Source organism: Ictalurus furcatus, chromosome 8 (genome assembly GCF_023375685.1).
Source record: "Ictalurus furcatus strain D&B chromosome 8, Billie_1.0, whole genome shotgun sequence".
Classification (NCBI taxonomy): domain Eukaryota; kingdom Metazoa; phylum Chordata; class Actinopteri; order Siluriformes; family Ictaluridae; genus Ictalurus; species Ictalurus furcatus.
In genome coordinates, this window is record NC_071262.1 from 11,359,599 (window position 1) to 11,381,111 (window position 21,513).

At 40.1% G+C, this 21,513-nt stretch overlaps 2 protein-coding genes across 2 annotated transcripts; both read right to left on the reverse strand.

Moving 5' to 3' along the window:
- Nucleotides 1-1,383: 1,383 nt before the first annotated feature.
- Nucleotides 1,384-5,848, reverse strand: efemp2a (EGF containing fibulin extracellular matrix protein 2a). Its single transcript, XM_053630840.1, has 10 exons — nucleotides 5,753-5,848; nucleotides 5,584-5,632; nucleotides 5,238-5,450; nucleotides 4,525-4,647; nucleotides 4,078-4,194; nucleotides 3,379-3,498; nucleotides 3,121-3,240; nucleotides 2,865-2,991; nucleotides 2,168-2,363; nucleotides 1,384-1,574 (listed from the first exon to the last, which is right to left on the reverse strand). The coding sequence occupies exons 1-10, from the start codon at nucleotides 5,846-5,848 to the stop codon at nucleotides 1,413-1,415; spliced, it is 1,323 nt and encodes a 440-aa protein (XP_053486815.1). The 3' UTR covers nucleotides 1,384-1,412.
- A 5,399-nt stretch (nucleotides 5,849-11,247) lies between these two features.
- Nucleotides 11,248-17,519, reverse strand: fibpa (fibroblast growth factor (acidic) intracellular binding protein a). The gene is made up of 11 exons (XM_053630841.1): nucleotides 17,188-17,519; nucleotides 16,990-17,101; nucleotides 16,397-16,595; nucleotides 16,177-16,303; nucleotides 15,997-16,097; nucleotides 13,103-13,236; nucleotides 12,803-12,911; nucleotides 12,622-12,685; nucleotides 12,383-12,469; nucleotides 12,204-12,301; nucleotides 11,248-11,386 (listed from the first exon to the last, which is right to left on the reverse strand). Exons 2-11 carry the CDS (start codon nucleotides 17,072-17,074, stop codon nucleotides 11,317-11,319), a joined length of 1,074 nt encoding a protein of 357 aa, XP_053486816.1. The 5' UTR covers nucleotides 17,075-17,101; nucleotides 17,188-17,519; the 3' UTR covers nucleotides 11,248-11,316.
- Nucleotides 17,520-21,513: the final 3,994 nt, after the last annotated feature.

Sequence of the window (21,513 nt, forward strand, 5' to 3'; positions counted from 1 at the left end):
CATCAAGGGCTTTTCTTTTTTTGATAGGTAATGGTCCGTTAAATGAATGAACCAAAGATGTATACAACTTTAGATCACTAGATTTAACCGTTTTCCTAGGAGATTGCAATGTGATCTGGACTCATTAAGTCTCCTTAATTAACTCAGCTGCCTGTTGCCAAGCAGTAAATGTTCCTCCTAACCAAGAAGAATCCCTCCTTAGACTTAATGCTGTTAAGAATTGCCACATTGCAAGGTTCTCCACCCATACTCACTGGGTTGGTAAAAAAAATGATTCTCTTGGCCAGGTAGATTAATGTATTTAAATATAATTTAGTTATGTTTGTTTATAAAGAATTGGGAAACTATCGATGAAAATGTTCATCCCTCTCAGCTGAGGTACCAGGCGTTTTGCATATTGCAAACCAATGGACTCTGACAACTAAACGAAACTATTCATTTGCTTGCTGTGACTTAAAAGGTTATGTCTATACCAGTGTTCCTGTTGAAGAGATTCCGCAAAGTAAGAAAGATAAAAACACTCCACTAGCATGGAGTTAGTAAGTGAACCATGAAAACAAAAGAATGACAGTCAAATATAGACCATAATAGAAAACAACTCAACATAGGGGTCTATAGCCAGAATGATATGGTATTATCATATTTATTACAGTAATAAGTCCAGAACATAAAAGAACAACATTGACAGCATGGTATGACAACTACACACATAATGTGAATATTACTGATCATTTTGGGGGTGGAAGAAAATATAGACATGTAGATGTAGGACTGAGTGGTTACTGAAGAATAGTAATGGCACACAATGCACAGAAAGAAGTTTGCAGAGCTGCATATATTATTTTACACTAAAACTGCTACATATATCTGAGAAAAGAGGAGGAGGATGCGTTGGCCAAACAGCGAGGGCTGTGGCAAAAACTAATCAGTGAAATGAATTTGTTCTAAGAGGCAAAAATAGAAAGAAAACACATTGTCAAGTAAAGAAGCAATCTTGAAAATGAGCATGGATGACATGAGAGGTATGAGAAAGGCCAAAAGTAATGGCTATATGGATTGTACAGCAGATTTTGAAATTGTAGTGCAGCTCCTTTTTATTTGGTATTCATACACAATATAGAAAACCATGTGTGGTATGGCTGTGTCTGCAATTATATTACCTGTCTGTAAGACCAGCATCACTTGTGAAGTAGTAGTTGTATAGTTTGTTTTGATTTCTTATGAGATAGCTTGGCATTGCTCTTCCAGCAGACTTGGGGGAGATGTTTTGCTAATTATGCCAGTATCTCCAAATCAATCCCTCCTCATCCTCAATGGATATGTCGTCCGTACTTCACATCTCTGCCACCTTTTTATTTGCAAGCCCTTTCCCTCCCCCCCCCCCCCCCCCCCGCTCTAAATGTAACTCTAATTTAGAAAGCATGAGGCCCCACATAGACCGATAAGCGTAGAGCTGAACTAGTCTGGTAGCTCATGAGGGGGTTGACCGAAACCATCTCCAAGTCCAGAACATACTCTTTGGGTCCAGTCACAGCACGGGCTAGCACCAGCATGGCACTGATATTGTTGATTTGCTAAGAGAGAAGACAAACCATTTGGCTTAGAAGTCTGCAGTATTGGGAAATTAGCATAGTGTAATACATGGTCCAGTGATCGTAATGACGTAATGAACTTGTGAAAGCTGCACAAGATATTAGCACCACTACATATACCTGAAACAGATGAAACCATGCATGAACAAAGATAATGCAACATGCTCTGCATTTTTCTCTGCACATTTATAGCTGTAGAAATCGAAATAAAAAGGCTAAGCAATAGTACTGTGCATTGTCCCCCTGCTCCTTAGACTATTAAAAGCTATAAATAGAAAATCTGGCACCAAAATAGAACTGCATTGTCCTCAAACTTTGGCACTTTTCCACTGTTAAGATCAGTGCCCTCTCCCCCTCCTTTCCCTGTCTCCCTCCCTCCCTACCTCCCTCCCTTCTCCCAGCTCCATGTTCTCAAATATTAACTGCCCACATTTTGGCTTCTGTAGTTTAAATCCCAGAAATAGAAAGATTGCAAGATATTATCCAATTCAAAAGCCAAGATCGGGTAGGGTAATGTTCAGAAAAGTAACCCCAGGAGCTTTTAAATCAATAAACATCAATAAATTGCATCTCACCCTGATGTAAAAGTCCCCATTATCATCTCCAGAGCGGATGCGGAAGGTGTTGTATGCTCCAGGGTAGATACTTGTGGCCTGGATCTGGAAGATGTCAGATGGTACGGACCGTTCTGAGGTGATGCTCATATAACGGTGCACAATGGAGAAGGGCAAGTCTCCGCAGCCAGGTTTAGACACAGGACACACACAGCGACTAGAATGACAGGGTTAACAATATTCAGGTTAACAATAATGGTTTAACAATATTTGACATAGCAGATGCATGATTGTTGTTGCAGAATGAAATGCGGCGCTAAAGGGATTCGGTGATGGCTACAACACAGTCTTTCTCACACCTTCATTTATCCAGAAGTAAACCAATAGATATTGTATTATTCTTTTCATCTACTGGTTCAGTAGAGAGATTTAGGCCTTAGAATTTTCCACAGGTCAGACAAATTTATCATCCTGGATGGTCTCCATAAACCTTCTATGCCATTTATTACCAATGTCAGGTTTTTGGAAGGAGGTAGAGTGTATTGAATTATGCTTTAAGGCAATCCAGAGCTATGGAAAAACTCATAGTGCAGTTTCAGAAACAGAAAGTTATCCCTGATATAAATACAACTGGCACAAAGAGAACAAACATCCTATTTTAATGATTGAGGAAATAAGTGAGTATATGGACCGGCTAGGCTAAAACCACTTCACTCACTTGTTTGATACTTGAACATAAGGCTCCTGACAACGGTTCGTGTCAAAGCACTGATGACCGCCATGAATGTTCACACACGTCTGGCTATCAGTGCACTGGTGCGCTCCTGTCTCGCACTCATTTATATCTATATTAAGACACACATACAAATCAGAAATGGAATCAAATGGCATGAATCTAACAGTCAAAATGAGAAAATAATGAAAGGCTGAATGAGGCCAGTGTATGAAGTAGATGAGGAGAGACAGAGGCTGACCTTGGCAGAGACGAGTCCCGAGGAGTTGGTAGCCTTCTGGGCAGACACATGAGAATTTGCCAGGCTCATTTACACACTGGTGCTGACAAAGGTAACTAGAGAAACTGCACTCATCTATGTCTGTGTAAAGAATAAAGAAGACATTAGGAGGTGGACTAAAAAGTAACCAAATTAAAAGTAGTCAGTAATATGCTGTTTACATTGCACCGCAGATGTGTTTTTTGCTTCACTGTGTATGTCTGTGCTTCCGTCACTCACCTTTGCAGGTGAATCCATCTGGGCCTAGCTCGTAACCCTGCTCACATCGGCAAAGGAAAGTCCCATACGTGTTATAACACCTCTGACTACAGGGGGCGCCCATGTTGCACTCATCCACGTCTGAAACCACAAATCATGACACAGCAGACACAAATTATAAGTATGCTTTACAGAGCACGTTTCATGGAAAAAGTGCAGTCATTATGTATTCAGAAAGTGCCAATGTGGAACTATATTTATTCCTTGTTTTTTTTTTTTGTTTTGTTTTAAAGATTGACATCAGCTACATAAAAATAACTTTTCCCATATGTGTTATAACTTTTCAGTTATTTTTATGCAAAATTATTAGATAGTGTTTCACAATGTGAGGTTATACAAGGTAATGGACACAGGAATGGAAAGTTTATTTTTTCTAACGTCAGATTTGCCCCAGTACTTTGGAATACCACAGTAATTGTTCCCTTATGTCACTACAGTGTCACTTATTCACCTAATTCGAGGTGTTGTGGCAGTTTGTTTTGACTTTGGCCCTGTTCAGAGGAACTGAGGTGTAGGATGATACTGTACAACAGTATGTGGGCCTGGTTTTCCAAATTACCGTGTGTGCACAGTTTGAGTGTGTGTGTGGAGGATGGCCTATGACTCAGGGCACAGCATTGTTGGCTATGTGCGGGGGTGGCAATGTGTGGGCACACTCACCAATGCAGGAGCGATTGTTGCCTGCCAGCTGGAAGCCAGGCTCGCACTGGCAGGAGAAAGAGCCGGGCACGTTAACGCAGCGGTGCTGGCAGTACCGGTACCGACACTCATCGATGTCTGACAAAAGTGAAGGGGGAAAATTCAGGTGAACTGCACATTCAGCTCAATCACCTCCATCAACACAATCACATTCAGTTGAATGGCAGTCTTTATATCCTAATGACACTGGTTCTCCAAGTTAGAGGTGGGAGGGCGGGACATTTAAAAGTGCACTGGCTGAAAATCACAAATAAGCTTCTCAGCTTGTTACTCCTTAAGCATCATCGACTCACATTTACCCACATATGACCCTCTAATGGCAGGAGTATGTATTCTAAGTACATTCAGTATGAACTGGCTATATGATGATTCTGTTCATGCCACTTTAAAAGTGTAGCTGCTTTTTACCAATGCACTCTGTTCCCACTTTGCGGTATCCATTCGGGCACTGGCAAGTGAATGAGCCCTCTGTATTGATGCAATCCTGACTGGGTTGGCAGTCGTGTTCATCCCGTTCACACTCATCCAAATCTGTGTGAGCATCAAAACATTTCACTGTGAGTCACATTTGTTCCTTTCACTTTGTTCCTTTCGTATTTGCTGCTGCACTGGTATTTTGTTACTGCAGCAAAGAGGCCACTTGGTGATTTATGACTAACAGCTTGAAGGAATAAAGAAATGCTAACTGTGTGACTTTATGCTGAGTGCTGAGTAATAGTAACTGTGTGGTGCATTAATGAGGATTTGACTGCTGATAGCAGCTGGGAAACAGCTTAGCCCACCAAATCCCTCTACCTCCTGCAAACCACCCCCTGCCAAGTCATGCAAAACTCCCAGACAACCTCTTCCTTACATACCACCTGTTTCTGAATTGCTAGCTGAATTGTCCTGGAACCCACAATAAACACTCTCCTACACATACAGTATATAGCCCTAAAGTTATATGTAATTTCGTTTATTTGATCAATTCCGTGTAAAACGAAATCAGAGTGCAATTGTGAAAAATGGCGCCTTCACAATACACCCATTCGCACCGTCACTCACTCCTGCCACCTGTTCACGAACACCCACACTACACTCCCCTCCCCTCCCAAAGTACACACATTTCCAAACACACTCACCCACGCAGCTGTCTCCATGAGCCTCATAGCCGCTGGGACAGGGGTTGTAAGGCTCGCTTGAGGTGTTGCCCACACCAGCAGGGATTTGGTTGGGTGGGTCAGGGGCAGGGATTACTGAGGCAGAGCGCGGGAGACACAAGTAGCCACCATAATGGTTGAAGCACTTCATCTCACCCTTACACGCCTCTGGGATAGTTTCACATTCATTTATGTCTGAGAGGGAAAAGGGAACATGTTCAGAGATTTGGAACTTCACTTTTTATAATAGGACTCTTTTTTAGATTTTTCTATGTTAACATGGTTAACACAATGACATGAAGCATCAGGAAGCGTGAAGATGTTTTACCTTTGCAGTGTTGAGTTTGTGGATCCCAGTGATAGCCATCTGTGCATTCCTGAAGTTTCAGCAAAGAATAAGAGGCATGAATGCAAATGCTTTCCTACTACGCATTTGTAGACATATGTTTATCAAATGAAAAGAAAAAGAGTGGGGAAACAGCTCCTTCCCTCCTTACCGTGTAGGTGTCACTTTCTGTGGGTGGCTGTGAAATAGCTTGGTGGAGGAGCACAGAAACGCACACACACAAAAATGAAACACACACGGACCACATCTTCACACAGAGACACTTTCACCTGCCTCTTATGAGCTCAGAGAAAACGTACAAGTAGCGTGTCGAACGCAGACACACGCTGGCACACGCTGCAGGGTCTCGGGGGAAGGATGAGGATGAGGACAACGGCTTTAACCCCAGGTTCGAAATCACACTGCGGAATCTGGAGGGCACTGGGAAAAGGAGAGGGCAAGAGAACCGAATAAGTACCTTACAGTCTGAAAATTCTGACATTCAAAATTTGTCTTTTATATGTTCATTTGTCACAGATTTAATTGCATCATGCGATATTTATTTTCATTTGTGTATCTCCATTTTTTTTTTGTAAAAACTGGACCGTTTAATTGATTTTACATGTACTTTAAATGATAATTAACATCTAAATTGGCCTTCATCACAAGGTCACCATGTACTGTATGTGGCAACCGGATGGCTCCCTCTGGTGGCTGAACTGGACTTGCACACAATTAGTCACCCCTTTATTACAATCGCAGGGCATCAGTGCCTTTTACATGCAGTACATACCAACAGCTATTAACATTTTACCAGACTGTAAGTCTAACAGCTTGCCTTTCATGCTGTCAGCCATTTTTAGCTAGAACATGTTATGGAATCAAATGGCCTGAAAGAGCTCATTTAGAGTCTTAAACTTCAGCTACTGTTCTTGGTTATAGAGAGGGTTGAGATTTCTAAGTAAATCTGTCTGCTTGAATAAGTCCTGTCTTTCAGGTCTCTTGGCTGGAGAATAAATAGAAAAGCAGCCAAATGCAATACTTATAAAACAGTTCTGCTTCTGGACTGTGTAGTGGCAGTGCAGTGAGCTGGTTTGTGCCAGAGAGAAAATAGCACGGTGGAAGATCATAACCACTGTCTTCCTGACACATGAAAAGCCTCACTCGCACAAACATTCAGATACACACTGTAAAGAAAGCAGAAGTTGTCTTGACTCCAAAACATGAATGTCTTTGTCAGACCTCGCGGTCACACTATGGAAGGCTTTGGTCTCTGCACTGGTATAGTCAAATTGACTCAAAGTGATAAACAGCTAGCCACAGGGCAACATGCACACGCAAACACACATTCTGATTTTGTTACATCACCTCCAAATGAGATTGCTTTGCTTCGGCCCAGACCACACAATGTTATTCGTCATGACTTACAGTACACATAAGGAAACCTCAGACACGAACAAATCCTATTAAAGACTGAATGCAGCAGCAAATATGATTTGTGATAGAATTACGTTTTTACTCTGTGCTTCTGACAGACTGTGATTTCTCAAGTCGTGATTGCAGTGTTCCTACAATAAAAGCTCTCCACATAATTCACATATTTACACATAGTTTAAGCACAGCACATGTTAATATTATGTTTTGAAGGTTAAACTTTCCTTCTAATGCACACCTGTATGTGGAAGATGGGCCAGTTTATGAGCCATCAAGTTTGCACCCTGTGACATAAATTCCTATGGAAAGTCATAGAAGACTCTTTTAAAAATAACTTTTATATTCATTTTTAGCATTATTTCCATGCCTCTATATTTGTTAACTCGTATGGCTGTTCCCACACACCAGTTACTAGCCTTATTCATCCAACTGCTACTAGGTATGTATTTTCTCTCTCTCTCTCTCTCTCTCTCTCTCCAGCAAGCATATAGTTTGAGAAAATCCAGAATCTGCCATGGTAGCAACCTAAGGGCAGAGCAGAACCATGTTGGACACTGGTCAGAGTATGTTTGGTGGTAAGGGCAATTTAGACTACCGTGGCGCGCCAAGTATCCCTCGGTTTCCTGGAATGCCACTGGTGAGGATGTGGGCACGGCTCTCGACTCAGGTCAACCGGACTGTGGCGGAGTTTTCCCAGAGTATCGCATCCTCAGGAAAGCCCCTTGAAGTTCACTGGAAAGGGCAAGCAGGCCTACCTGAGATGGCACTTTCCAAGACCTATATCATACCTTATGTTCTCAGTGAAGAAATATTAACGTTAATTTAGTTTATTTCATTCATACTTATGAATTCTAAAACTGAAATAGTGTATCTGGTGCATAATAGCAAATAAAAAGTTGTAAACGTTGTGCATATAGAGTCAGCCTCTAGGACCAAGAAGTACTCAGACGTTCCTCTTCACTAACCTGTACCAATCGGAATGGCTCTTAAAATCCAGCTTTCATTGGTACACATTTGCGGACCACACGTGTAGAGACAAAACATTTCTTCCTACACCTCTCTACCTTTTGCAAACACAATCACATCACCCTTTCCTGTTGTGCGTCTGTGCTCTGTTCTGTTCTGCTCAGCTGCCCATGAAGCTGACATTCTGTCAAGGTGCTCGAAAAAAATGTCACTGTGGACGTGCTGGACATGGCCTCCTCAAACCAAATGGTGCAATAATTGACTGGAACACCACCGACCAGTGTAAACCACAGTGGTGTGTTTATGCTTTTTCCAGCACTTAGGAACATGTGTGACGTCTGCCATGACTTTTAATATAAATATATGACTCTGGTGGAGGAGACATGTTACTTGGTTCTCAGGTAATATTATAAACTGCTTACATTAGACTGTAATGCGCAAACATATTAGATTAGTTTATAAGTGAAACATGAGGGTGTTGTTTTTTTTTAAAATATATATAAAGAAAGAAAATGCAGAGAACAAACATTTACAGTGTCTGCAGTGACACTGAGCCGCAGGGCACAGCATGCTTCTCTTCCTTTGAATAAATGCTCGAGTCAGCACCAAGCCATATAAAATAATGCAGGCAAATGTCAGTAATTACCAAAAAAGCATAAATAAATGTCATGAAGTTCTTTGCAATATAGAAGTAGCCTGTGTTAGTATAGTAGGCTACTGTTCCCAGCTGTGACGTCATGTGGGTATTTAATTGTGTGTGTTTTCTCTTCTTGTTATGGCACCTGTGTTTCTTCAGGGGGCCAAAATGTTTTTGTAGGCACAAATGTTCACACTACTAAGTACCTCAGGGATTTTCTGTATGCCCAAAACTTCAAGGAACCCAAGAGTTGTCTATTTAATACAATGAGACTAAAAGTGCACTGAAACAAGAAGCACACACACACGTTGCTCTCATATATTAAATCTACTCTTAAAAGCCAAAGCCAGTGCACCCCACTTGTCTGAATGGGGATCAGACAAGAAGTGACATTTAGACTAGTTGTGAAATAGTAGCTGGAAAATGGTTTGGAAAGTTTTGCAATACTACGTACGTGACGCATGATGTGTAACAATATGCTGATGGTTGGGTAACATACACTAAAGGAATAATCACTACTGTCTGGTGCATCTCTGGAGACTAGCTAAAGATATATAAATGGCATTGCATATAGGTTGGAAGGTGATTGTATTCAGTGTATTTAATTTTTTTTTTGTGGCTGAACAAAAGTAGCACAAAGCATTCAAGCCTGATATCAGAAGATCAGTAGAGCAAGTATGACGTTCAAAGACCTTTAAAGAGCCTGGGAATGATTAAAAACTGTCGCTCTCACCCTTGCTTTCTGTCTTACACACACACACTCATACATTCTCTGCCTGTCTCATTGTCTGCTTGCTCTCTACTCCTCATGGCCTTCACTTCATTTTGATGACCACATCAGCATTTTTTTCATCTGCATTGATATCAGATTATGGTATAATCATATATTCCGTATGGAACAGCATCATTTTATTGTCCTTACTTTTCAGATACGTACTTTATTTTAAATATAACACATGCATACTTACAGGACACTTTTCTTTCGTTTTGTTCTTCGATAACTTTCTTCTGGTCGTGGGCTCGGATTCCGCTTTTAGAGCGTGTCTCTGGCTTTTCCTCTACACTCCTCTTCTCTTCCGGCCTCTTTTGCGCTCTTGTTGATCCTCTCTGGCCCTTCGCCGCCTTCTACTGCCTTGTTCTGCCTCTTCAGTGTGAGAGTGAGGGAGTGTGGAGACAGACAGCTGGAGTGTGAGCGTGTTCACAAGAAAAAGAGGGACAGCCCATTCTGACCCCCCCTCTAGGCCCCCTGTGCAGCCATCCTCCGCCCCCCGGACACCCCCGCCTCACCCCCCAGGATGAAAATTCCTGGTCTGCGGCCCAAATTCCAAAATTCCAAATCTGTCCGATTTGCCGGGAGAACAACAGTGCACAGATTCACACAGTCGCACACATGCACATTAGGGCTGTAACGCACCTGGTTTCATTTAAACTCACCCCCCACAGCTTGCAACTTTCTCTCCATTTTTCCCCCCTCCCACCTCAATTCAACCTTCATCTCACCCATCTTTTTCACTCCACTCCACTGCTCACTCGACTCGCTCCCTTTCATACTCCAGATATTTATAGCATAGAAGAGAGGCTGGTGGAATGTGGTCAAAAATTAGCAAGAGAAGAAGAAGAAGAAGAAGAGAGAGAGAGGGAAAGCAAGAGGGGGAGGGGGGGCAGAGGAATACACTTTTGCACGTCTGCTTGGAAACATCCTTTTTTTTTCATTCTGTCCAAATATTTAAACTGGAGGTCCTTACTGATCATATGAAGAAAGAAATGTTTAAATGCCATGCAGTTTATAGCGACACAGATTACACCTTTACTTCATTAATACTGTTATAGGCATATAGCCTACTTTCTCACACACAGAGTAGTAACACAAAACCTATCCCAAATATTAGTCTATGGCATTTCAATATGGATTCAGCACGGACATATTGATGCATCTATCCAGGTCAGTGCTTTTCTTTTTCTTCTTTTTTTAAAACACGTTTATAAAGAAAAAATATTTTGTAATATAGGTATTAAAAAAGCAGCTTCATCCATTGGAAAAAGCAGAAATATTCATTTACTGGCCTGTGCCTGAGGTCTGTGACAACATTGAACACCCACACACCATATGTACCCCCCTAAAAGCTTGACAAATTGTGCCCCCCTACTGCTTGTCCACCCTCTCAAAAGGCCACACACACGACACCCATCTCACACACCAGGCTTCGACATCTCACACTTATTGGTTCAACTGTTCAAAAGACAAACCACATGGTATAAATATCATTCTTCTTATCCAGTGTTATTCAATCTTATTCTAATGGTAGAATTTTAGAATAATCTGACAGTGTTATTCATTAAACTTAATATTAGCAGTTAGGACCATTTAAATAGCAATGTTTGGACCACATATAGTAAAGTCAGTGAGGAAACAGTGTAGGGAGGACTGATAGAATACTCTGTTTATTTACAAGTCATCCTGGGATTGACATTGGCCAATGGGTGAAGAAATGAACAGAGGATAAAGGGAAGGGGGAAGAGGGAGTCCAGGAGATGGCCAGCTGTTGGAGATATTTGGGTAAGGATTAGAGGAGGAAAATGATGAACATGGGGATTTAAAGAAAGACAGGGTCAGACTGCGAACTGGGTTGGGATGAGTCCAGAGCGGTTTTGATTAAGGGTGAAGAGGAGAGAAAGAAACAACAAAGAACTGTTATTCTTCATTCATGATACATTCTGATGATGCAGCTTTTAATAACTCCCATATACCTAGTCCAGACAGTCTGGTGCCTGAGAATGAGAAAAAGAGAAAGAGTGAGACAGAGCAGCATAAAAACGCCATAGAGAAGCAACATTATAGTAAACCAAATAGCATTTGACATATTTATGTATTTGTTACTGTACAACCACACAATAACTCATATGGGTACTACCTAATTCACGTGGCTAAGTATATTGGTAGGTGTCGTGTAAACACAAATACACATTCTACAGTGGTCCGAGTGTATAAATGACTAGGCCAGAAAGAAGGTAACTATATTCAATTCAAATTATATGAGGCACAGTGACCTCCACTGGTAGAACACTGTACAGTACTGTGCAAAAGTCCTACACACAACATTTTTGCTTTAGATGTCCATTTTATTTGTCAGTATGAAAGAGCATTTAGAGGTTTTTTTTCAATGAATATTACAGAGATTGGGTTAATGTTGAAGGAAGTAACTTAATAAGTAAAAGGCCACTTGTTAGATAAAACCATCATCGAGTCTGACTGAAACAAGCGAGAACCAAACTGAGCAGAAGAACTGCAAGTGTTCTCCAAAACACTTGGAGCACAACCTACCATCTCATTTCCTTCCTTCTAAAACTGCACAGCAGAGAACTGATGCAGTTTTACTGTTTTTAATGTTCACGCAACTTTCTGTAATTTCGCAAACATTTCATTATTTTTGAAAATGTCATTACATTACAGAATTTCTTTTGATGTACCCATAACCTTTGCACAGTACTGTATTTCACCAGACAGAAAAGTAGAGAAAACTGTTAGACCTGGATATGAGAAGAAATATCGCTCACATGTGTCCTGTTGTCACGACGATGCACTTACTTGAAACTGTCTAGTATGTGTGCCGAGTTTGTGTAGTGGGTGAGGTAGAGGTTGACGTCTGTTGATGTCCATTTTTCCGACCTGCAAGGCTCAATAAACTGTGGACATGAGCAAGGTCTCAAGTCAGCATCAAGAGTACTTGACATTTCCAGAAACTCCGCTGAAGAGATGAATATTACCTTTTCTACAAGATCAATGAAGAAATCGCGAACATCTTTTGTGTTTGTTAATTTGGCAGCAATGTTCACAAGGCCCCTGGAGAGGTTCTAGAGGGAGATATTTTTACAAATAAAACCCTTGAAACTCTCTTTATCCTTCAAATATAACAGCAGACTACTAAGAGTTTATCTTAAGAAATCTACTTTACTGACATACTGCTAAAGCATGTAATACATGAATAACATGGGCTGTCTCGTACCTTAAAATTGGCTTCCATCTCATTGAAGACTTTGGTCTTTCCTCGCAGAGCTACACATACTAGACTAAACAGATAAGAAATTGCCTTCATGACAAAGCAAGACGCTGGCACTTACACATTAATTCCATTAATCTCCATCCACATCCCTCAGTCAAAATCATGCCAGAGTGCAATCCAATACCTTTTGTGTTGGTCCAAAAGATCCTTGTCTGTGATTAACATTTTGAGATCTTTGAGGTCTTGAAGGAATTCTTTGTCTAGATCTACATCCATGTCCTCCACCATGTTGTCTTAGAGCAGACGTTGAATGAGAAGAGAAAGGTTACAGCAACGGTTTTAAAAGTCTGAACTATTAATGATCACAGGGTGAAGCAAACTAAATTGAACTCAAATAAACTAGAATCCAACAAATCATTTACAGTTACTGATTGTTGGGGGTTTTTTTTTTATTTTATTATTTGAGTAACTTAAATTCTCTTACCCACAGCTCCAACTGTCCAATTGTTGATGAGCTGCCCAGCACAGAAGGCAAAGTCCTGAAAAGTGAGATACTGAAGCTTCTTCTTCCCTGTTTCAAAACGGTTATTGGCAAAGAACACAATGGCCGCATAATCCCTGTAAAAAGCATTCGCAGCAGTGTCCAGAGAAAATAAGGGAGGGGAATGAAAGGGAAGAATCAGCAGCTCTGCTAAGGTACAACTGAATTTGTTTAATGCATTACTGTAGCTATAAATTCATCCATAATAACAATCCCAAAACATTTCAACAATGCCTGTTATGACCGTTTGTTTCTCAGATGAGTACGAACACACAACGAGTGTTGATACAGCTCAGACTATGAAGTAAGTGAAGTACATTTAGAAAAACCAATATAATTGCATAACTGTTGAAAGTGTTATTATTGTGATATCTGTACTAGAGATCGACTGACTGATCAGTTTGATAACTGATTGATAACCGATTGCTGGAACAATCATTTATCTGCAAAAACCCACACCAATAGTTTTTCACGTTTTTTCCATTCCAGGCAAACATGGGTCTCGGCAGGTCTTAGTAATGGGTGTGTTGAAAGGTTTCTCTTATTCATGGAAAGAGGTTCTTGATGGGAACTGAATTGATCAGTTAGCGTTAACCATACAGATGGAGGTTACAGAACCGAACGATACAGAAACAAAAAGATGGAGGTTTTGGTTAAATGCCTAAAATAAAGTCTGTGGTTAACACAAGCTCAAGATATTTTCACTTTTTATTCTAGGACATAAAATACATCAGAAATATCACACTTGTGATTTGATTTTTTCACACAGCTTTTACGCGTTGCTAACAAGTGGCTAAATGGGACTACAGAGGTTGTCGGGGACATTAAACTCATCCACTACAGTAGAGCCTTGATGTGTTTATACTTGCACTCCTGCAAACTATTCCAACTCAAACATTCCAGCTTACAGATTTATCAAATTTTAGTATTTTCCAATTGCAGTGTTTTGGGGTTTTTTTCTTCAAATTGTAGTGCTAGAAATTCTATCGGAAGCTTCGTGGTGGTGACACTGAAGTCATGTGACCGTGATGTAGCTGGTTTATAGCTTTAACTTTCTGCGTTTTACTTCTGGTGATTTATTCAGGCTTCAACACTCAACAATTGTGTTCATTTGTGAAGATTCTCTTAATGAACAAAACGTGTAAGAATCATAAACTTTTGTTGGTCACACAGCTTACTTTTTGCAATAATTCAAAAGCCATTTTTGTCGAGGGAACCAGGGTGACGCTAACTTCTGGGTCGGCCTACAAAAATACGTTATCCCTGCAGCACTGCAATTTAACTAACCGACCGCCTGTATGTGTAACCGACAGTGCTCTCGGCCTATTGAAATAGTCTTCCCACACACCCATACTTTTCCCCATTACTCTGACCTACAGAGACCCTTGTCTCACAGTGGTGGCAACAGAGAAGGGTCCTCTCATTATACAGTATGAGAGCGGCCTCTGGAGGCGAAATAAAAACTATCACTGACAAATTTTGTTGTGTTATTTGAAGTGTTTTTTTTATTATTCATTGTGGATGTCTCTATTTTTATTTGGAGTGCTACTTTTTGATTCAGTTTGGATGTACATCTTTTATTTAGTTGATTGTTTATTAATAATTTATATATATATATATAAAATATATTGTTATATATCGAGATATAGAGATATATATTATATATATATATATATATATATATATATATATATATATATATATATATCGTTGTCAACGAAATCTCATTATCGATTAGTTGGTCTGCACGTGGCACGGTGCACGTTTACTCACTACGTTACTTCTGTTCCAAAAACATGCATCAGAGAGTAAATACTAAAGTTGTGTCCCAGATTACATACTATACACTTATACTACGATCAAAAGTAAACAGAAGTAAAACACTATGCCTAAAGGCAGTGAGTAACAGAAACCACAAGGTGCAGTGAAAGTTAGATTTTATTATTAATTTAGCACTGTAGTTTAATTGAGTGCTTTTTGTGCATCAATAAAACATAATGCACAAATAATATTATATAATATAAACATATATATATATATATATATACATATATATATATATATATATATATATATATATATACACACACACACACACACACACGTGTGTGCGTATATTTATGCATTATTTATGGATGCACAAAAAGCACTCAATTAAACTACAGTCCTAAATTATTAACATATATTCTGGTGTGTTTATTGGGTTCTTTCCAGTCTTATATAATTGGACAAACAGTTGTGTAAAGTTTATATTTGTAACTCTCAGTTTGTGGATTCCATTTTAAATACAAAAAAAAAAAAAATGGTGCTGAAAGTTTGCCTCTCCCCCATCCGATTAATCAAAAAAATTATCGGCCAACTTATCGATTATGAAAATTATTTTCCTAATATTTATATTTATATATAATAATATTTATATATTTATTTCATTTTAAAAAGTACAGTACATTTTCATGGTACAAACAGTACTGTTTATTTCTGTAATAAAATTCAGCAATATTTTACTTTGAATGTTGTGTTTTCCTTCAGTACCAATTTTAAAAACTATCCATTGATTAATCAGTTGTTGACAGGTACCACCCAACATAGTTATCTCAGTATCTGTAAAATCAACTATCGGTCGACCTTTAATCTGTACATGAGCAGAACCAGGGGGAGCCACTGTACTATCAGTGAGTTGACAGAAGCTATTATTACAGTACATAAGTCACATTGAACTTAAAGTTAGAGGGTCCTTGATAAACATGAATGAAAATTTTAGTAAATGGTCAGAGAGTCAGAAGCAGATCATTAAAAGCAGATATCCATGAACATGAGCAACTGTACTTCTTTCTCACCTTGCTAGTTGGTCAGGGAGCAGAAAGTGCTGCTTTATGTTTTCCACCAGGGGGCCTTTGAGTTCCTCCACCACTTTGAACACTCGCTTGAAGTTGTCAAACTACGAGACAAACAACGCGTACAGTACCACCGAACCCTTTTCCAAGTTTGTTTACAAGCTGCATTACTGTTCTACCCACCTGTCGCCTGCAGCTCTTCAGTGTAATGCCAGTTTTTGCACTAACATCATCGAGGTCTTTTTTTGTCCCTTTGGAGAGTTTCTTTCCAAGGACCTCACGAGCAAAGGCATCATCGAATGCATAATATCTGGACAGGTGTCAAAGACAATAACTGTTACAAAACCTTAACTGAAACGACTAAACAGATGATTTGTCGAATTACGCATTTAATACTGCACACCTTTCGATCAGCATGGCCTGTCGATCTGGCGGTATCTGGAAAAGAAGCTGGTTAGCTAGTTTAGCCGGATTTTGCAGAAGCCTCTCACACATCTGGAAGGTTCGGAACTGGTCCATGGTGTCACTCAGGAGGACGTCAGGACTGGCCTCACATTCTTCCATCACACCTCCCTCTATCCTCACCTTCACAGCATCGTTCACTAAAGAGACATTTCATTCAGTTTATGCCGATTTCTCATCACTTAGGTTTATAGAACATCTGGAGTAACTATTTGCTGCTGATACCGAGCACTGGTATCAGGAACTGTACCGGATCCATAACTATTTTATGCTGTTAAGGCATGTTATGTTATACTGGAACAGCAACGATCTTGTAGACTGTCTTAAAGCATGTTTGCACACCTGTTGGTGACAGAAGCTTGACATCAGATGATTACAGTATTTGATGAGTACCAGGTATCAACAGAGACACAAAACTCTACTATCTTTTGAATCAAAAATAGAAATTACTCTAGCTTTAGTATCTCTGTTTCCTCAGCTCGAAAGATGGTCAGTAATATGTGTCATACGTCTGTAGGCTGTGAGTAAGGCTACCTGTATATCCATTCAGCCATAACTGGTACACCTCCTTGTCCATGATGGTTGTGTTTCCCACAAACACGTCCAGCTCCACTGACATCTTGATTTGAAAACTGTATGTATTTAGCTAGCATAAAAGAAATGTGTTACGTTTTGAAAGCATACATAACTACAGTGTGACGAGTTTAATGACTTTTTGAACTGAGCACTCACCCGCAAAAGTGGTTATATTAATATGGTTGTGTGTTTGTTACTGGGAAATGTAGCATGAGCTAGCTAGTCCTATAAACACTACACTGTAGCTGTCGTTAGCCCGCGGCTGCTAGCTAACTAGCTCCAGAAAACGTAGGAAGAGCAGCATAAGCCTGAACACTGATAGCATATATTAAGCACTAGCGGTCAAAATAAACCGCCTAACAGTATAGCTGAATCCATCAATTCAGCTCGACATGAGTCGACCATCTTACAAACACTCAACAACAACAAACCACTTAGCTAACTGATGGGAAAGATGAAATGAACACTTCCGGGGCAGCGAAAAAAGGACACGCCTTCGGTCAATATGATTCGTTCTCTCTTGCGAGGAAAAAAATCGCTGGTGTGCAAAATTATATATATCCATCCATCCATCTTCTATACCGCTTTATCCTTTTCAGGGTCACGGGGAAACCTGGAGCCTATCCCAGGGATCATCGGGCACAAGGCGGGGTACACCCTGGACAGGGTGCCACTCCATCGCAGGCCACAATCACATACACACTCACACATCCATTCATACACTACAGACACTTTGGACATGCCAATCCGCCTACCATGCATGTCTTTGGACTCGGGGAGGAAACCAGAGTACCCAAAGGAAACCCCCGCAACACGGGGAGAACATGCAAACTCCGCACGCACAGGGCCATGGCGGGAATCGAACTCCCGACCATGGAGGTGTGACGTGAACGTGCTAACCAATTATATATATAATAAATAATAAATTATAATAAATGTTTAATTATACACTTATTAATTATATATTCATATAATTATATTTATTTATTATATTTAGTATACAGTGGGGTAAATAAGTATGAACACGTCAACATTTTTTTCAGTAAATATATTTCCAATGAGACTATTCACATGAAATTTTCACCAGACATCAGTATTAACTCAAGAGATCTGGAAATATAAAGAATTCACAACATTCAAGTCCATAAATAAAGTTATGTGTAATAAAGTGGAATGACACAGGAAAAAAGTATTGAACACGCTAACTGAAATTTATTTAATACTTAGTGAAGAAGCCTTTGTTTGTAACGACAGCTTCAAGACGCTTCCATTAGTGTATGAAGAAATTAATCTACTGCAGTATTCAGGTGTGATTTTGGCCCATTCGTCTAAGCATATTGTCTTTAAAACTTGTTCAGATGGATTCAAGTCAGGTGACTGACTGGGCCATTCTAACACCTTGATTTTTTCTCTCTGAAACCAATTGAGAGTTTTCTTGGCTGTATGCTTTGGATCGTTGTCCTGCTGGAAGGTCCACCCATGTCTCATCTTCATCATCCTGGTGGATGGCAGCAGATTATTCTCAAGAATCTCCCGGTAAAGGGCTCCATTCATCGTTCCTTCAATTATATGAAGCCTGCCAGTACCATGTGATGAAAAACAGCCCCACACCATGATGCTTCCACCTCCAAACTTCACTCTTGGTATTGTGTTTTTAGGGTGATGTACAGTGCCATTTCTTCTCCAAACATGGTGTGTAGTATGACCAGACTACACTGTCCCAGTATTTCATTGGCTTGTCCAGATGAGTTGTAGCAAACTTTAAACGAGCTTCGACATGCCTTTTCTTTAGTAATGGAGTCTTACGTGAGCAGTGGAGTGCATTGCCTGTTGTTTTCTGTCTGTTTGGCTCTTGGACTACTCTTCTGACTATTCTTCTGACTCCCTGGTCAGAAATCTTGCAAGGGGCTCTTGTACGTGGTCGGTTGATGATGGAGTGATGTTGCTTCCACTTGACTTGCAGATAACGGCCCCAATGGTGCTTACTGGAGGCTTCAGAAGTTTTTTAATATGTCTGTATTTGATTCCATCAATATGTTTTACAACAATAAGGTTACAAAAGTCTTGGGAGAGCTCTTTGCTTTTACCCATCATGAGATGTTTCTTGTTTGACATCTTGGTAACGAAAAGCCTTTTTATAGATCATCAATTTACTAACCCAGCTGATATTAACTTGCACAGATAGGAGGTATAATTACTTTCTAACTACTTATGGATTTCAGCAGGTTCCTTGCTTTACCTTGCCTTGGAGAACTGCTTTTTTCAATACTTTTTTCCTGTGTCATTCCACTTTATTACACCAACTTCATTTATGGACTTTAATGTTGTGAATTCTTTATATTTCCAGATTTCTTGAGTTGATACTGATGTCTGAAAATTTCATGTGAATAGCCTCAATGGAAATATATTCACAGAAAAAAATGTTGATGTGTTCAATACTTATTTCCCCAACTGTATGTTCTGTTATTGCTCTTTTGTAAATGGTTTCCCACCAAATAATACCTGGTCATCTGTGGTCTGGTGGTCTATTATCATTATCATTAATGGACAGCGTAGATGGTAGCTGACAGACTCTATAAATTGCATCTATGTGGCATATGTACCTAATAAAATGATTAATGAGTGCATCTTCTACTGCATATTTTTGAGTTAAGTGATGCATGTAGTATTCAGACCTCAGACATATTACAGATTTATGCACTTCTCAACATTTGTGTGGGATTTGCGTACAGGCGGAGTTTACATAAAGCAAAGGCGTGTCTCAGTTAGGCACGGCCTGTGACTAAACCCCAAATACCACAGATAGAGATCTCAGTGAGAAGAGCACAAGCCCTAACTCGCTGGCATGACAAGGCGTTTCTCATAAAGGGGGTGTGTGTGGAATCCATGCCCAATTGAAGATAGATAGTCACCACAAATGATTGTGTCACTGGCTGACGGTACCATAGAAGCACAGGAGGCATGTGGAGCATCAGTGTGAGAGTAGAACACATCAACCAGCTTAGAACTGATTGTGGTCTATCTGGCCCTCAAATTATTCTTACTAGTTCTGAGCACCGCATACAGAGGCCCTCGAATTATTCTTACTAGTTCTGAGCACCGCATACTGATCTGTTCTGACAACATGAACATTCCTCAGGTGGCCCAGCCCACAGTTACTCTCACTGAGAGCCACAATGGTGCAGCAGATACACTGTTGTGACAAAACCTAAAACAGGAGAATGGTGTCTACACCCAGAAATTGTGTCCTGAGATCTGAGAAAAGTTTGCCACCGCACAGGTAAACCTCTTCACTAATACCAAATCAATTTGCAGTCTGCTACGTGAGGACTCAGTGGCTCACAACTGGCCTCCCTCTAACAGTTGCAATCAAAATTATTCAACCACATTGAAAATCAGGTTTACTGTCAATATTTACAGACTTTCAGCTGTTTGAAATGAACAAATCAAACTAAAGCAATTGAAATAGTTCAACACAATGAATGCTTCAAGTGGTTTACCCAAATTCAACTGAAAATGCAACTTACAATGATTTCTCCAGTTGGAAAATTATTCAACCTCCTCATGGCAAGCATCTTTAGTACTTAGTAGAGCACCCTTTTGCTGTTATGACCTGCTGCAAATGAGATGTATAGTTTCTAGCAGCATTCCTGAGGAATCTTAGCCCAATACTCATGAGTAATGGCCTCCAGTTCAGTAATATTCTTGAGTTTGCGTGCTGCAACCACCTTCTTCAAATCCCACCAGAGATTTTCTATGGGGTTCAGGTGACTGCCAGAGGACAAGCCAGAGGATGCAAAGCAGCCCAGAGCATCACCAAGCCACCACCATGCTTGACTGTGGACAGTGTTCTTTCTTCATTCTCCTTCCTCCAGACATACCGCTGATCCATCATGCTGAAAGGTTCCAGTTTTGTTTCATCACTCCACAGAACAGAATCCCAAAACTTCTGTGGCTTATTTATATGATTTTGAGCTGACTTTTCTTGTGCTTTTGGGTCAGTAGTGGTGTACGTCTTGGAGCTCTGGCATGGAAACCTTCTGTGTTTAGTACATGCCATACTGTGCTCACTGAAACCTCAGTGCCTGTTGCCACCAAGTCTTGTTGCAGGTCTTTTTCAGTCACTCGAGTGTTTTTCACAACCTGCCTTCTCAGAAATCTGGTTACAGCCATTGATAGCTTCCTTTTTCTGCCTCGTCCAGGTATTTAATACGTTTTCTACCCCTAACCAGTTCAGGTATTTCATGTGTTCCAGCTCAAGCACACCTGGTGCTGTGAAGCCCTTGATTAGTTGCATCAGGTGTGCTTGAGACAACACCTGTTTTGCATATTTGTGCTATTGTGAGGGATTCTATTCAGGGGATTGAATAATTTTGAAACTGGAGAAGTCATTATAAGTTGCATTTTCAGTTGAATTTGGGGAAACCACTTGAAGCATTCATTGTGTTGAACTGTTTAAATTGCTTTCGTTTGATTTGTTCA

What these genes read in the sequence shown, in the direction of transcription:
- fibpa (XM_053630841.1), bottom strand. Translation starts at nt 17,074, where the DNA reads ATGTCAGTGGAGCTGGACGTGTTTGTGGGAAACACAACCATCATGGAC. An exon ending in CTCCCTGACCAACTAGCAAG is followed by an intron (nt 13,237 to 15,996) that starts GTGAGAAAGAAG and finishes TGCTTTTTACAG; the next exon opens with GGATTATGCGGCCATTGTGT. An exon ending in TTGGACAGTTGGAGCTGTGG is followed by an intron (nt 12,912 to 13,102) that starts GTAAGAGAATTT and finishes GTCTGCTCTAAG; the next exon opens with ACAACATGGTGGAGGACATG.
- efemp2a (XM_053630840.1), bottom strand. Translation starts at nt 5,848, where the DNA reads ATGTGGTCCGTGTGTGTTTCATTTTTGTGTGTGTGCGTTTCTGTGCTC. An exon ending in AGTGGGAACAGAGTGCATTG is followed by an intron (nt 4,195 to 4,524) that starts GTAAAAAGCAGC and finishes CACTTTTGTCAG; the next exon opens with ACATCGATGAGTGTCGGTAC. An exon ending in AGATGGATTCACCTGCAAAG is followed by an intron (nt 3,241 to 3,378) that starts GTGAGTGACGGA and finishes TTCTTTACACAG; the next exon opens with ACATAGATGAGTGCAGTTTC.